The sequence below is a fragment of the Pan paniscus genome, chromosome 8 (assembly GCF_029289425.2).
Source record: "Pan paniscus chromosome 8, NHGRI_mPanPan1-v2.0_pri, whole genome shotgun sequence".
NCBI lineage: Eukaryota > Metazoa > Chordata > Mammalia > Primates > Hominidae > Pan > Pan paniscus.
In genome coordinates this window covers 47087539-47105313 of record NC_073257.2, presented here as the reverse complement: position 1 = coordinate 47105313, position 17775 = coordinate 47087539, and the positions used below count along the sequence as shown (strand labels likewise).

At 37.5% G+C, this 17775-nt stretch overlaps 1 protein-coding gene across 34 annotated transcripts in view; it reads left to right on the top strand.

The window, feature by feature from the left end:
- Nucleotides 1-17775, top strand: part of PARD3 (par-3 family cell polarity regulator) — a 707905-nt gene that overhangs the window by 349433 nt on the left and 340697 nt on the right. For 26 of the 34 annotated variants that reach the window (XM_055092623.2, XM_034930275.3, XM_034930283.4 and 23 more), the window contains exon 5: nucleotides 17236-17367. The exons of the other annotated variants lie outside the window; for them this stretch is intronic. In XM_055092623.2, the coding sequence (XP_054948598.1) occupies nucleotides 17236-17367 (132 nt within the window). The remainder of the gene's footprint in view (nucleotides 1-17235; nucleotides 17368-17775) is intronic. 34 annotated transcript variants of the gene reach the window in all.

Genomic DNA, 17775 nt, shown 5'->3' with positions numbered 1-17775 from the left:
TTCCCTGGTGTGAATTTTATTATAAATATTTTAATGAGTGTAAAACATTTCATTGTAGATTGTATTCTGTTTTCTCTCAATTTTGGACATCCATGCTCTTTCTCTTTTTTTCACATTTTAATTATCAGTGTTGTGAGACATCCTTAAATATAATATTTATCTTAAAAATTGTTAAATATTCAGCAATCTTTTTACTTCCATGGAGCAGTATTTAATGTAGCCAGATGCCCATACTTTCCCATAGGAAAAGCCTTGATCTACATATATATTTCTAGATGAAGTGATATTCGCATATGATATACTTGAATAGTAATGTGTAATGAATTAGTATTTTGAATTTTTGTTGGCTTTACTCTTCAAATACTAATCTTGCTGTCTGCGTTTTATGCTGTTTGTATTTTAGTCTGAGAGTTCATATATAAATATGATTAAATGGCATTTTATTTTCAGTTATAAAAAGCCTCCTCATCTTTTCAATATTCAGAAGGAAGGAAAGCATACTTGCTGCTTAGGTACAAAGCATTCAATTTATTTATTTCTGTTAAGCCCATGAGAGCTTACCTATGCTCTCATGCTTTAAGATGTTATAAATTCTTATGAGTCTGTAGTAGTTCAGGTTTTCTGTATAAAATTGTAGAAATAAATTAATTGTGCATTCATAGCCCTCTGATTTAGTGATCTCTAGTGGTTAAAATAAGTTAACATTCTTAAATAACTCATCTACATAGTTAAGTGGTTTATATTCTTCCAAGTTAAATGAGCAGAGTAAATTATTTTAGAATAATGTTACCAATCAATTAAAATCTTGTTTCTAAGCAGGAAAGTTGTATTCTGATACGTTAGAGCACCATCATGTCAAACTCTCTCCTTTGGTTCTAAATCACAAACGAGAGGTGGAGTCTTCCTTGTTGAAATAGTGGTCATAATCTCATTCCACTATTAGGCTTAGTGGGCAGGGTGTACAGATGATGATGATACTCAGTTGCTTGAGGGCCTGAAGAGGCCGAGGGTCCCATAGGCTTCTGAATTTCTTAAAATATTTCATGTTTTCATTTGGAAGTGAGATGGAGAGGGTAAGGGAGTTGTGGCTTTTTTCAAAGTTATTTGAAATGCTCACCTTTGTGTCCAGTATTTTGTGGCTGACTACCTTTTCCAACTGTTTTAGGGAACATTTTGCTCATACTTTGTGTGGAAAGTTTCTTGCTAGAGGCTGTATTTTCATTTGAGAGTTAACATGTGGTTAATATTTTATCCTGAGGAAGAGTATTTCAATCGGTGTGAATACTTAAATCATCTTGCCACCTCTTTGGTCTTCCTTATTAAGTCAGTGTTGCTGTGAATAAAGAGGCCAGCTAGTCTGTGGAGAGCATGTGATTTATCCCATCAAGAAAGATTGAATGAGCTCTTAGAAGAATCTGCTTTCCATGCAGTGCCGGGGATAAGGACTGTGGACTATTTCACTGTGCAGTTGCTACAAGCCATTGTTCCTTCCCTCTAAATAATGAGTGGCATTGTTTTTGTAAATTATATTTCCCCCTAAACAATTAACATAGGTAGACTTAGTATAAAAACCAGGTCTGGACAAGTTTCCAAAAGAGATTCTCACCTGATTAGGGAAAGGGGAAGAAAGTAATAAAGGGAACCTATTGCATTGGCATCATTAGCTTCCTTTTCTTTTGATTTTTTAAATGGAGACCTTGAAATGTTTCTTACCCCTTGGGTTTATTATTTCTGTTTGGTTTAGTTGCTTAGCATGTTTGCTATCTTTCCAATACCCCCGATACACACAACCACTTGTAAGAGATGCTTTCTTAGTTATGTCTTTGTCATCTTGCTTTTCTTTCTATTAGAAGGGTGAGATGTTTTGTCTAAGTTTAGGAAATTATTTTTATAAACATTTTTGAAGTATTTTTCAAGGTTCCCCAACCCCCTTTTTTTTCCCTGATAGTAATACAGCTTGCTCTTTGCATATGTACGGTAATGAAGGGTATATAGAAGCAGGGAAATGCCATCAGGCTTCTGTGTCCATGGGTTCCGCATCCATGGATTCAACCAAGATTAGATTGAAAATATTTGGAACAACAACAAAAAAAGAATGGTTGTGTCTGTACTGAACACGTAGAAACTTTTCTTTGTCCTAATTTCCCATATAATGCAGAATAACAACTATTTACACAAAGCATTTTCTTTGTAATAGGTCATGTAAGTCATCTAGAGATCACTTAAACTATATGGGAGGATGTGCATGGGTTATGTGCAGTAGTCCACCATTTTATGTAAGAGACTTCAGCATCTGTGGATTTTGGTATCTGCAAGGGGTTCTGGAACCAGTCCCCCATGGATACTGAGGGATGATTGTAATTTGAAATTTTGAAGATGAGTAGTAATGACATTTTGATGTATTAACTTCAGGACTTCTGTGGAGCATGGCTCTATACAGATGTTGGCTATTCTTATTACCAGGGGGAACCATTCAAGTATAGTTTAATTTCCTGCAATGTTTCCAATTTCTGCTGTATTGAGAGAATTTTCCTATGCCTCATAAATATGGATAGTTTACATAATGTTATATTATGTGTTGAGTTCTTATAGTTAATGTTTAACTTTATTTGATGGTTTATATTTTTGCCAATGTTGTTTGCTTTTATAAGTAACCTTTAGAAGTACCCTTCAGAGAATGTCCTTATTTATCAATTTATGTTGGCATCTCTGATTATTTTCTTTGACTAGATTCCTCAAGTAGACTTATTTGGTAAGGAGATGAACATTTTTAAAGCTATTAGTAATTGTTTCACAGAAATTCTAGGCTAATAAAGTATGAAGTAGTTAGGATGTATAAAATGCTCTGAGAAGTCCAAGATAAATAGGATAGGAGTGAGGCTTGAGGGTGGTGGTGAAGGAAACAAGCAGCTGGTACTATTCCTGAGTTCCAGAACTTACTGTCTTACTAGATAGCTTAAAGGTTCTACATGGGTGTGCATCAGAATTACCTGTAGACTTCCAAGAGCTGAAACACAGGCATTACTCACACCAACAGATTCCTTTACCCACTCCAGAAAATTTGCGTGCTTCCTTAAAGCTCTTCTGTGGTTTTCAGGGCTCGGTCTTTTTTTTTTTTTCCCCCGCAGGACCTCGGGTCTAGCTGAAAACAAAGTATGGTTACATTTTAAGGGAGAGCAAATAGGAATATAGTCATGCCTTGCTTAATGACAGAGATACATCCTGAGAATTGCATTGTTAGGCGATTTCATCCTTGTGTGAACATCATAGAGTGCACTTACACAAACCTAGATGGTGTAGCCTACAACACACCTAGGTTACATGGTATATCCTGTTCTTCTAGGCTGGAAACCTATATAGCATGTAGCTATACTGAATAGGCAGCTGGGACACAATGCATTCATATTTAGATATTTGTGTATCCAACATATCTAAACATAGAAGAAGTACAGTAAAAATACAGGATTTTAATCTTATGTGATCACCATTATATATGTGGTCCATTGACGTTGTTATGGGGTGCATGACTGTATAATGGTTTTTTTTGAGATATCTTTTGTTTAAGCGAATGCAGAATAGAATCTAGTACATTTGCTGTATTTGGGTTTGTGACATTTCACTTCCTGTCATACTTAGATTGCACAAATTTATCATTTTCAAATGAAAAATTAATTTTGAGTCTTTTAAAAGTCCTACAACTCATTTAATATTGGATGTTGACTATCAATACAAAAATATAACTGAAAATATCTTTCTAGATAGAAGCCTTAATGAAAACAATGTTTCTGTCTACTGTTTCTGTGTGTTCCTTCATTCCTTTCAAAACCCCTTTGTTTCTTTTCCTTCCCTTCCTTTTCCCCTTCCCCTCCCCTCCCCTTCCCCTTCCCCTTCCCATTCCCATTCCTTTCCCTTTCCCCTTCCCCTTCCCCTCCCCTTTCTTGTTCTGTTCCCCTTCCTCTTCCCCCTTCCCCTTCCACTTCCCTTTCCCTTCCTTTCCCCTTCCCCTTCCCCTTTTCTTTCCCTTCCCCTTTCCTTCCCCTTCTCTTTCCTTTCCCTTTTCCTTCCTCCCCTTCCCCTTTCCCTTCCCCTTCTCTTTCCCTTTTCCTTTCCTTTTCTTCCCCTTCACTTTCCCATTCCTTTCCTCTTCCCTTCCCCTTCCCTCCCCTTCCCCTCCCCCTTCCCTTTCCTCCCCTTCCCCTCCTCGTTCCCTTTGCTACCCTTCCCCTCCCTATTCTCTTTCCTCCCCTTCCCCTTCCCTGCTTCTCCCTTTCCCCCTTCTCTTCCCTCTCCCCTTCCCTCCCATTCCCTCCCCTCTCCCCTCCTCTCCCCCTTTCTCCTCCCTTTCCCTTCCCCTTCTCTTTCCTCTTCCCTTTCCCTTTTCCTTTTCCTTTTCTTTTGCCACTGTCTGGCTCTGCTTTATTGCCCAGGCTGGAGTTCAGTGCATGGCTTACTGCAGTTTCAACTTTATGGGTTCAAGTGATCCTCCCATCTCAGCCCATGAAGTAGCTTGGACTACAAGCATGGGCCACCCCACCCAGCTATTTTTTTTTTTTTAAGAGATGGGGTCTCACTATGTTGCCCAGGCTGATCTTGAACTCCTGGGCTCAAGTGATCCTCCCATCTTGGCCTCCCAATGTGTTTGGATTACAGGCCTGAGCCACTGCGCCTGCACCAGTTTGACTTCTTGATTTCTGCTTCTCCTCATTCATTCTTTCTAATTTACAAGGCCAACTGTCATATTAGTAAATTTGAAAACACTATTTTATTTCTAAATTACGTTTTTAAAAGTTTATTTTATTTATTTTTTTCCCTTTATGTTCTGTTGGATTTGAAGAAGATTATTTTAAACCACAAAATACACTTGACCAGTTGGCTGCTGAGAATAAGTTGTTTATCGTTTGGTTATTTGTGAGCCAAGCATAGCTTCCAGCATTATGGTAACCATCCAAAAGCTTAAAGGATGAGCTGAGATAGTTCTTTAGAATCACATGTCCTCTGTGACAGACCTGTAGCTCTCTTTAATTTTCTGCGGCATTAGTTTCAAGGGAGATCCAGCTGAGAACAGACTTTAAACTATTCTGCTGCAACATTTGTATTTCCTGTTAGAGGTCTCTATAACTATAAATTTTACCCTTCTATTTTGCATATTAAAATATCTTATTTGAATGCAGCACATTTTCGAAGTTTCAGTCAGTATGGTTATAATCATTTCTACAATAGGCTGGGCTCACTGAGTTATTGATAACCTAGTCTCATCTTTTTCTATGCTACATTAGGAATACAGTCTGTCTTCATATGCTTTAAATATTTTGTGTTCAAAGTGATAAAATCCTAAGGTGTTATTGATAAAATTTTGGAGTTTGGATGCGATATTTTTAGAGTTCACAAACCACTGCAGGAGTATAAATCCTGAATAAAGTCAGAAGCCTTCTTGTGTGCCCTTAAAGTTACATACATCACAGAGGGAAATGAATATGTTATACCTGGTTGTCTTGACTTAGGGGAGAGGACCAGGAAGTATCATTGATTAAATTATATGGAACAAAATTTTGCATAGTCTATATACATTGAAAAAATATTTTAGTCTCATTTGATCTCATTTCATCTTTTTATTTATTTATTTATTTATTTTTCTTGAGTTGGAGTCTCACTCTGTCGCCCAGGCTGGAATGCAGTGGTGTGATCTCAGCTCACTGCAACCTCTGCCTCCTGGGTTCAAGCGAAACTCCTGCCTCAGCCTCCCCAGTAGCTGGGATTACAGGTGCCCACTACCACACCCAGCTAATTTTTTGTATTTTTAGTAGAGCCAGGGTTTCACCGTGTTGGCCAGGCTGGTCTCGAACTCCTGACTTCAGGTGATCCACCCGCCTCGGCCTCCCAAAGTGCTGGGATTACAGGCATCAGCCACCATGCCTGGCTTCATCTTTTTAAGCTAGTTTCTATTTTTAATTTTTTATAATTCAGCTTATAAGCCTACCTGTTTTGAGTTGTGAAGTTAGATCTAGTCCCTTCAGGTCCTGTTATTAACAAGAAGAGTATCAGATGGATTGCTGCGACTGGAGCACCTGTTTGCATTCTAAGGACTTTAAACATCCTTTCTTTTAATTTTGCATATATTCCTGCTCCTGTTATGATCTGGGCTGCCTTTGGAGAAATGTGTTCCAGTCAGTGTTTCTCGAAATTTGCTAGTAGAAGTGGTTTCCATCTATTTTACCTATAAGCCATATCTGTTTTCTTGGTTTTAATATTTTCACTAATGATAACAAAGTTGTTTTTGAATACTTGTTATTCCTAGGCATTATGCCATGCTTGGTATGTTACATGTTATATATCATTTAATTATACCTATACCAGAAGTGTAGGTACTGTTGCTGTACCCATTTTATTTTTATTTTTATTTTTATTTTTTTGAGACGGAGTCTGGCTGTGTCGCCCAGGCTGGAGTGCAGTGGTGTGATCTCGGCTCACTGCAAGCTCTGCCTCCCGGGTTCATGCCATTCTCCTGCCTCAGCCTCCCGAGTAGCTGGGACTACAGGTGCCTGCCACCACACCCGGCTAATTTTTTTGTATTTTTAGTAGAGATGGGGTTTCACCGTGTTAGTCAGGATGGTCTCGATCTCCTGACCTCGTTATCCACCCGCCTCGGCCTCCCAAAGTGCTGGGATTACAGGTGTGAGCCCCCGCGCCCGGCCTCGTACCCATTTTATTGGTGAGCAAGTAGAGCCCTGGAGAGTTTAAATAGCTCACCTAATAGTTCAACCAGCTGTTGAATGTTACACCTAATAGTTCAACCAGATGTTAAATGATAAAGTTGTGATATAAATGTGCTGAATTCTCTTGGCTGGGTACTTGCACTTTTGTATTTAATTTTTATTGGGGCATCTTGTTGCAATATCTGTTTTATTTCGACTTTAGTTAGATTATGTTTTTTGGGGGGGAAGGGGAGAGTAAGGTTTCAATAGACGTTACTCAAATTCCCTGAATCACATTTTCTAAAATTGTAGTTTTTAGCCATGAATGGAGGACAGAAATAGTTTCCTTGAATATTAATATCCTTTTTAGAGAACATGCTTTTTCTGCTAATGGGGTGGTAGAGAGGAACTCAGTTCTTTAGAAGTTTGTGCCATCCATTTCTTTACTCTAAATGCTTCCCATGTGGCAATGTAATTCTCCACAAAAGTCATTACTTATGAGAAACAATATGTAGGATAAGATTATGATAAATGAAAATGAGCACTTTCTACATTAAGATAAAAAGTATCTGTGGAGACAGTGTACCTGAGGAGGCACTTTCACAATTAAGGGGAAAGCTAAGGTAGACTGTACCTAGGGACTTTCACAGAAATTACCCAATTCTTCTACGCATCCATCCAGTCCATTGGAGTTTGGATTGTGGGCTGAAAAATGGAAGAAAGTGGTAATTATCTTACATTGTCAGACTAGTTATATGTGATGTAAATCTCTTCATTTTCAAATTGTAGTAATTTATTTAAATATATATGTATATATACATTCGTTTTTAAATTCAGACGAAAAATATTTAGATAAATATAAAATGTTTATGATGCACATCTAAATAATGTATAAGACTGTAGGTATTTTGGAATTAGGCAACCACTATAAGTATTTTACTATCTCTCCCTCTCTGTCTAGCATCTGTTCCCTTCTTTTTGTATTGTGCATAGTACTCTTGATGCAAAATGCTATTGTTACTTATAATTTTAGTTTTGGAGCATACATATTTAGAGTGGAGCATTTTTGAAAGAAAATGAGGGCCGGGTGTGGTGGCTCACACCTGTAATCCCAGCACTTTGGGAGGCCGAGGCGGGCGGATCACGAGGTCAGGAGGTTGAGACCATCCTGGCTAACACGGTGAAACCCCGCCTCTACTAAAAATACAAAAAAAAATTAGCCGGGCGTGGTGGTGGGCGCCTGTAGTCCCAGCTGTGCTGGAGGCTGAGGCTGGAGGATGGCGTGAACCCGGGAGGTGGTGCTTGCAGTGAGCTGAGATCACGCCACTGCACTCCAGCCTGGGCCACAGAGCGAGACTCCGTCTCAAAAAAAAAAGAAAGAAAATGAAATGTTGTTGCGTATTTCTTGCCTTCAAAGTTAAGCACTTTCTAAAATGTTTTTAAATTGTTTCAGTATAAATTTGTTTTTCAGAGTTAAGCAGCTTTTAGTCAAATGTTGCTCCTCATGTTTAGTGTAGTGTAAGAAAGTGAGTCAAGATCTTCAAGATTTAATTGAACCCGAAATATTTATTTATTTATTCTTTCACACACTCACCCTTCTTGTTTTAAGGAGTATAGGTCAAAAATGGTGGTCCAGTGTTCTCCATTCCTGCCCACTGCTGATAGTGGAATGCTGGTGGCTCTAGGGGAATTCAGGGGCCATGTTGGCCCTTATGAAATACTGTGCAGGAAAGCAAGTGGAGGCTATGGTTCATGCGGCTTTCCTTTAGGCTCTGTCCTTCAGTTCCTCAGAGTCTAAGAGTGGACAACATTTTTGTAATTTTTTATAAACGTTAAACTTCCCTCATCTATTTCCTCCTCACCTCTTTCTGCATGTTTTCCTAGGATAAAGAAGATAATCTAAGTTATACCTGGAAAGAGATTTTCTCTTGTTTTGAGAGAGGATCTCTCTCTGTTGCCCAGACTGGATTGCAGTGGTCCAGCTGTTGCTCACTACAGTCTCAAGGTCCTGGAATTAATCAGATCTTTGTATTGTAAAATAATTTGAGGCTGGGCACAGTGGCTCACACCTGTAATCTCAGCACTTTGGGAGGCCAAGATGGGAGGATTTCTTGAGGCCAGGAGCTTGAGACCAGCCTGAGCAACATAGTAAGACTCAGTCTCTACAAAAAATTAAAAAATTAGCCATGTGTGGTGATGTGTGCCTATAGTCTCAGCTATTCGGAAGGCTGAGGTGGGAGGATCACTTGAGCTGGGAAGGTTGAGGCTTCAGTGAGCTATGATTGTGCCTCTGCACTCCAGCCTGGGTGACAGAGTGAGACCCTGTCTCCCAAAAAAATAAATAAAAAATTAAAACAAAATTAAAAAATTATTTTAAGAATGAAATGAGACAATTTTAAAGCCAACATTTTACGTATGATTTAACACCGTATAGTATTTCTTAGTGAACCAACCATCTCTATGAAAATATAATTTGTGATCAAATATATCATCATTTTGAATTCAAGAACTACCTTCCCATGTGATGGGATGCTTGTGTAGCAGTGACTAGATATCAGAAATTTTTGTCATTAGCCACCTAAACTATGGTTCCATGTTAGATTAAGAATGAGAAGTTGGAAATTTTATTACTCAGGATTGAGTAGAGGCTAGGCTGGTGGTGCATACCTATAATTCCATACTTTGGGAGGCTTAGGCAGGAGGATCTTTTGAACCCAGGAGTTTAAGACCAGCCTCGGCAATATAGTGAGACTTTGTCTCTCCAAAAAGTTAAAAAATTAGCTGAGTGTGTTGGCTTGCACCTGTAGTCTTAGGTACTTGGGAGTCTGAGGTGGGAGGATCGCTTGAGCCCGGGAGGTGGCGGTTGCAGTGAGCCAAGATTGTGCCATTGCTCTCCAACCTGGACGACAGAGTGAGAACCTGTCTCAAAAAAAGAAAAAGGAAATTGAGTGAGTAGAATTTGGGCATTGAGGTGGGTAGGTGTAACCATGAGAATGGGTTGTCATCCTCATCTCCACAATTTATTTGTTATCACTTCTCCAGATCCCTGTTTCTTCTTTCAGTCAGTAAGAGGTTAACCTAGCTGTTGTCTAGCTTGTTCCTTCCAGCTTTAAAATGCTGTATCCAAAATTTTTCATGGCTTCCTTCTCTGTCAAAGTGGATTAGGAACAGCTGAGAAAATTGGCTCAAACAAGCACCCTGGATGTGGTTGAGTTTTGCTGATCTTTCTCTTCTCCTTGGATTCCCTGGTTGGCTCTCTGGACAGATCCGGTGGCTTCAGAGAAATCCGCGCCCGTTTTAGTTTGATCAGACCTGCATCTCCAGGAGAGATTTTTGACCAATCCTTTTTCATATTGGATCCCTTTATGTTCATAGCCTGATACAGATCCATACTCCTGTGATTATTTTTCTTGTTTGATAAGACCGTTAACAAGATACTGGCCAGTTACAGGTTATGACTTAAAACTAAAATGTCATGCTTCTGATTTTGTCAGTGTATCAACTTGAAGGGTTTGCTGCCATGACAGGAATTGTTTTTGGAAACTTAGTTGTAATTTCCAAATTCTTTCTAATATAGAAATTCTTCTATATTAGAATTCCACCGTGAAAATTTTTTGGCATATTCAGAATTCTTGAGTTCCTCACCAAATTAAATGAATTTTATTATCTAGAAGATACTGAGTATGTATCAGAATGACTGGAAAAGATATTATCAAATGTGAAGAATGATATAGTTCATTTTTCAGGTCAGAATGAGTTTTAAGAACTATGGATAATACCTTTAACATTTCAGAGGAAAAATCCTAGTAAAAATTTGATATATATGTTAGGATATTTTATTTTGTATATTGTTAATTTGTTGGATAGTTAATTTGCTTGGAAAAATTATTTTCAAATTTTTTTACTTACTCCTGTTCAAAACTTTAACTCAGTTGAAAAAGAAAATTGGCTGGGCACGGTGGCTCACGCCTGTAATCCTAGCAGTTTGGGAGGCTGAGATGAGCGGATCGCCTGAGGTCAGGAGTTCAAGACCAGTCTGCCGAACATGGTGAAACCCTGTCTCTACTAAAAATACAAAAAATTAGCCAGGCATGATGGTGGGTGCCTGTAATCCCAGCTACTCGGGAGGCTGAGGCAGGAGAATCGTTTTAACCAGGGAGACGGAGGTTGTGGTGAGCCGAGATTGAGCCACTGCACTCCAGCCTGGGCCACAAGAGCAAAACTTCGTCTCAGAAAAAAAAGAAAAAAAAGAAAGTTGACATTTAAAAATGAAATATTACTTAAGTAATTTGAGCTAAAGAGGTGCTACAATACGTCTTTTGGCATTCAAAATCTCTGGATTCTGACCAGTGTTTCTGGTTGCAAACTCCACCATAGTTTAGCAAACTATTAATTATCACTAATGATCCCGATGTGGTTGTTTTGACAAAAATGTATGGATGTTTGAGTTTCCTCTTTGTCTTGCCATAGTTCTGTTATAAAAACTTTATAAACACATACTCTTTCATTTGTCTTTTCCATACCTCTCATTAATAGTTTTAAGAATGTGGGGGAAACCTGTTAGCAAAAAGGAAAAGTAAGATGTATACATGTACCAGTGCTGATTATGTGCTGGATACTGGCTTAGGAATTACAGATAATATAGAAACAGATTACTTGGGCTCAGTTCTACAACATTAGGCATTACACATAGGAAGCTGGTTTGCATGGATTTCAAATACTGCTTTTTAGTTGGTTCATTATACTTAGGAATAGACATGCACCTAGGGTAAATGATAATGAATACTGTATTTGGAATAAAATTCTGGGTTTCCTTATTTAAAAAAAAGTCTTAATAGGCATTTAGTTTATTTAAACCAATAGGAACTGCCAAATTTTCTGCCTTCATTTACAAGTTGGTGATTAAGCCTGCGTTTTGTGTGTGTGAGTCATTTTATTTCACCCTTATCTGTCTCTTTTTTCTGTTACTATTTATTTTTTAGAAGATTAATGAATGAAGGTCAGAAAGTACAGACCATATTTACAGATCACCTTCTGGTTGTTATCTTCTCATACACTTTAGCTATGGCATTGCTTCCAAGGTCACGCTCTGGTGTAGCCATAAGGAGGTACAAAAGATAAACTCCTGCCCCAAATGCAGTAAGGAGTCTGCTACATTAAATCAATAATATGATTGCTGATAATTTTAGCAAGCTTCATGTAATTAAAATTATTCTGGCTGGGCACGGTGGCTCACACCTGTAATCCCAGCACTTTGGGAGGCTGAGGCGGGTGGATCACGAGGTCAGGAGATCGAGACCATCCTGGCTAACACAGTGAAACCCCATCTCTACTAAAAATACAGAAAATTAGCCGGGTGTGGTGGCAGGCACCTGTAGTCCCAGCTACTCGGGAGGCTGAGGCAGGAGAATGGCGTGAACACAGGAGGCGGAGCTTGCAGTGAGCCGAGATTGCGCCACTGCACTCCAGCCTCGGCAACAGAGCGAGACTGTCTCAAAAAAAATTATTCTAAGCCATCATTATTAATTTTACTTCAGTCTCCTAATTTCAGATTAGATATCCTGAAAATAGTTCCCTTTGTTTTTTGTGTATCATTTCCTGGAGAAATAATTAAGCAGAACATTGAATTCTCTTTTACCATAATTGCAGAGTTGAAAAATGTGGGAAATGTAAAATCTTAACATCACACAGGAATATTTGAAACCATATGATGCATAGAGGTTCTGAATGAAATGTATATGCATTGAGTATTTTGTATTTCAAAATATGCTATGATTTCTCATAATTCTTAAAAAAAATGAGATTTTTGCACTGAAACGAGGTGGGAACATAGTTGGGTTTCCTGTGCCAACACAGAAATGTTTATGACTTCTATAATGCTTATGAAACCCCAGTTCTGACTTCTGCAACAGAGGGATATAGTCTTGCCAAGAAATCTGACCATCAGCTAAATAGCTGTTTCTGGGAGATAAAGCTTGGAGTTGCAGCTTAGTATGCCGGGAATGAGCTTCTATCTCAAGGCATTGGGTGGGCTCTATATGGTTTTCCTGAATTGTAATAAGCTTGGGGAGGGCTAAGGTGGGAGAAGACACTTACTTTCCTTACCCTGAAAGAGATTTTCTCCATAGCCAGGATACCGCTACCAGGGAGCAGCAAATTAATATGCATTTCCCAGTCGGAGTGGCTTTTCGACACCTGATGCTGTGGCAGTACATTTAGATGATAAGGAAAATCCCTGATCACAGCAGGAACATCTGTTTTTCCCTGGCAAGAAGGAAAATTTCCCACCTCGCACAAAGCTGAGCAGCTATTTGGGGCAGCCTCATAAGTGGAGGATTAAAGTTATAATTTAAAAACGGGAGAGTAATTTCTTATGGCATTTTTTTTGTATAATCTTTTAGATAAAGTAATAACTCTAACAAATTAATTTATGCCATTAGTAAGTTTTATAATCATTAGAATTATGTATATTTGATTAAAAATTTTTGATTTATAGTTATAATTTGATTCATAAGTGAGCGTATATAGTCTTGAATAGATTGGTTACGACTGCCATATTTTAACAATTATTTATGCTAAAGCAAATATTTTCAAATTGAAAATAGAGTGCATGATGTATATTTCAGCGGACAGTGGTATCTAGTATAAATTGTGTTGTAGAAAATATTTAATACATTGTATGCTGCGATGTTTATGGATATCTTTCCATCATAAATACAGATACACAGCTTTACAGGCCTGCAGTCCTTGTATGCACTTGATACACATTGTATGCAGTAGATGGTGAACTAGATTTGTGGCCAGACTTCAGGACTGGGAGGAAGAAACATGACTGAAATGCTAGTAGGACCTGCATGATGCTGTCAAAAATATAACAAATATGTTGATAGGAATTAATAATGTATTTTAAAAATTCTTCAACTGATCGATAATAATTCAAGATTGCTGTAAATAACTGCACTTTTCATACATTATACATAAGTCAATATATGGATTCATTATTGATTACATGAATTAGGAAAATTCCTTTGTTATGAGAGTGAACGTTAGTTTTAGTTTTATTATCCATGAACTCAAAGTTGATTCCACAAATATAAAATTGTAGAATTCTTCAAGTGCAGTGGAAAAGTGCAGACCTTGCCATCTTCAGCCATTCTTTCTGTTAGTCTGATTATTGTATGTTGCTGTGCTGCAGGTACTGCGTGTCATAATTGACTTACATGGAGAAACAGTGTACTGTTTTTTCTATGCATTTGGAAATAATCACATTTGCCACAGACATCATATGCTGTAGGTGTGACATGAAGTTGAAATAGGCATATAACAGTGGTATACATCTTTTAGTATAAATCTAAAAATACAGTGATTACATTTCACTGAAAATACATTTTACTAACGTTTATCTTAATGCCTCTTTGAAGCATTCCCTAAACAATTTTTAAAACAACTTATCAAAATGTTCTTTTAAAATTCCAGGATTCTGAAACCATGTGAAATAGGGAACATAAAAAATATTCATGAAAAAGTCATCCACATTGGTGTAAGCCACTGTGCTGAGTGCTTGGGTTTAAAGGTGAATGATGATCTGCCCAGGCTTCACTGTAAGATTAGAAATAGCAATTTTTAAAATTAGCTAAATTATGTTAGAACCATAATTAAAGTAAAATTAGAACAGAGTGGTAACAAAAAGCATGGCATGATTAGTTCTGTTGAGAATCAGGGAATGCTTCTTAGAAAGTAGCATTTGAACTGGGCTTTGAAGAATGTTCAGTATTTCTTTAGAAGAAATGATGTTGGAAGTACAGGTCTCAAAGAAAGCAAGAATGAAGGTAAAGAAGTTTGTGTGGTACAGTAAGCACCATTGTCTGAAATTTCCTCTGGTCTACCTATAGTGTTTGCCGGAGGTTTAATGTGATCCAACATATGTTTTAGGAAACTCCTGTGCCAGAAAGTGGTGCAGAACATTGTTAGAGAGGATATGGCCAGAGCCTGTGTCCAGTTAGAAGGCCACTGTTAAAATTTCAGGTAAGAGACAAGTTGATCCTGAACTAGGTTTATGGCCGAGGACCAAAATCAGCAAAAATGTTGTATCAATAAGACTTAGAAGCTGTGGAGATCAAAGAGGGAGGAAAGAGAGTAAAGCTAATTCTAAATATTTTAGGGAATGGTGCCTGAGTCAAAATAGGGAGCTCAGTTTCGAGGTATCTTTGGGACCTCTTGTTGGAAACTGAGATCATGAATTCAGGAAACAGTTTCGTTTTCGTGACTTGTGCTTAAAAGTTGTCAGGGTAGGACGTGGTGAAATTGTGCACTTTTTGAGCTTGTCCAGAGAGATAATAATCAGCAGTCCATAGCGCCAACAAGACCATTTACAGGAAGAGGAAAAATGGCATAGATTCAGGAAGGAGCAGAGGGTTGGGTACCAGTAGCATACTGGACTCCAGACACCAAAAGGTGAGAGTTGTGTGGAGCCTGAGCTCTTCATTTCAAAAGTAGATCTTTTTCTTTTCAAGTGATATTTTGTCACTATGCAAATATCCAGTTATCTATCAACTCTTAACATAATAGTTTTAGTATGATTATCTTTGCCTGAATTATTTCATTAGGAGTTGAATATGGTCATATTTCTAATTCTGTTATTAGTTCTATTTCCATTATTTGGCATTCTTCTGAAAAGACAAGTTTCCCCTCATAAACTGGTACTGTTGATTTCTCTGAAATACAGTTCCTACTGAAAAGAGAGGGTAGATTTTTAAAAATACTTTTGGGTTAATTATTCATTCTCTTAAGTAAGCAGTTGGTGTAATAATCACCTCAAATGGTGGGAAATGAGTATGAAAGCCTGGTCCCTAGTCAGTGATAGCCTTAATTTTTATTTTTGACATAAAAATTATACTTGCATTTCAGTGTACTTTAATTCCTCCTCTTTGTAGACACATAAGGTTCTGTCACTAATAGATAAAGTTCTGTCATTAACAAGTTTACCCTTTATGACTTATCTGAATTTCTTATTAGTATAAGAAAGTCTATCAGAATAAGCTTATCAATGTATCTGTGGACTATCATATGAAACGGTATTTCCTTTCCTTTTTTCTGAAGCTTAAGTTTTAAGGAGAGACTCTTAGTATCTTGAGATATGGTGAACCTTAGTTTCTAGTTTGCTTCCTTAGTTAGTTTTTGTCCATGTATTCTCCTTACCATTTCTATTAAAAAAAAAAAAAACTTGCTGCTAAAGTTTCATCTTGCTACTGAGTTTTTAAAGATTTTGTTTCTTGCAGGTTAATTCTTAAAGTTTATGAAGTTTCATGTCAAAGTTTATGTTGGTAAATGTTTATCAATTTCCTTTTGTTTGAACATATGTCCCAATATTTACATAAACCCAATACTATCAATTCATTTTTAAGTTTTATTCCCTGATGGAACTCATGAAGGAAGAGCAAATAGTATCCTGATCTGTAACTAAGTTTTATACATTGCAAACCTATTATATTGCACTTTTTTGTTTCTGTGTTTGTATTGGGTGTTCATATAGTTTAGCACATGAAGAGTATCAATCACGCATGTAATACTTATAGCCAGATTACTCTTAACAGTGTTACTAAGGATAATATGCCAGTACTTCTTCTAACTTGGTGTACTGAGTTAAGTGGATCCAACTGAAGGTAATATTTTACTTTGTTCTTATAGGAGATGATTTAGATTTCGTCGTTGAACTAAAAAGTTTGACTCCCCTAGTTTATCCTAGCTTTCTCATTTCTTTTCAGAACATTGAAATGAGGTTTTACAGCTCATAAGCCAAAGGAAGTTATTATAATTTTTTATTTGAAAGAAATATCACGTAGCATTTGGTTGTTCTGGGGAGTATTAAAAACTTAGTTGATAAATATTTATGTAAAGACATCGCTTGTTATATCCATGTCACCGTGAACAATTACGTATCTGTTATGTAACAAATAATAGTGATAGGCCAGTTTTTTCCCCTGATGTTTGAGTTAATGCTGACTACTATCTTGTGAAGTAGGTAATAGAAACAGCCTGAATAATCTAAATCTCTTATCCAAAAATCACAAAACCATAAGGCTTTGAAGAAAGGGCAAATTTATTAATCTTCCTTATTTTTAGCATTTCTGATGAATTAAGATGGTACCTCATAATTTAATTATGAGACTGGAAAGAAGGGAAAATGCCACAGTTGAGAGAGAGTGAAAGTCTCGTATAGAAGTACTTTTCACTTTTTGGTGTACGTACTTGGTTTAGGTGATTGATTTGGGTAGGAGTGCAAAGTGTAGTGTTTTGTCTGTTGTGTGCCGTGTGTGTGCCACCCTTCCTGCTGTAATTATTAGACTTGCCTGTCCTCGGCACATGGTTATAATTCCGAGGTCTAATCTGGGTGGAACGTCCTCAATCAGCTGTTTTGTATAGGATTGGAAAGATGTTTTAAATATGTAGAATCATTTTTCTGCTACTTTTGAAAAACCAGGTGCATTACTGATTTGCAAGGTCTGGTTTTTTACAAGACACCTTTTTGTTTCTTTTTGAATAGAAAGATGAAAACTACAGAAGCCTCCCGCGGGATACTAGTAACTGGTCTAACCAATTTCAGAGAGACAATGCTCGCTCGTCTCTGAGTGCCAGTCACCCAATGGTGGGCAAGTGGCTGGAGAAACAAGAACAGGTAACATGACAAATCCTTATATGTGCGTCATTGCTGTAACATCCTGTCCCATACCCCAAAGATGTTTCTCCCATCTCAATCACTGGTGATGATTAAAAGTTAATTATTCTAACAAACTTTAGTTAAGTACCAATCTCTATGTCAGAGTTTATCTAACATAAATGCAGGATATTTCTGGCTGGTCTCTGATCACAGATTTATTGTGAGCAGTTATGAATATTTGCAGTAGATTCTGAAGGTTCAGGGCTTTAGAGTTTGTAATGCTGCAGAGGCACAGATGTTTGGCAGTGAATCATGCTGTTAGTGAGTAGACTTTCAAGACTCTTCTCTTCTTTAATAGGCAGTAAGTCCAAGGATCTGAAGACGCAAATTAAAACTTTCTGTTGTACCTAACTTCACTGTATGAGA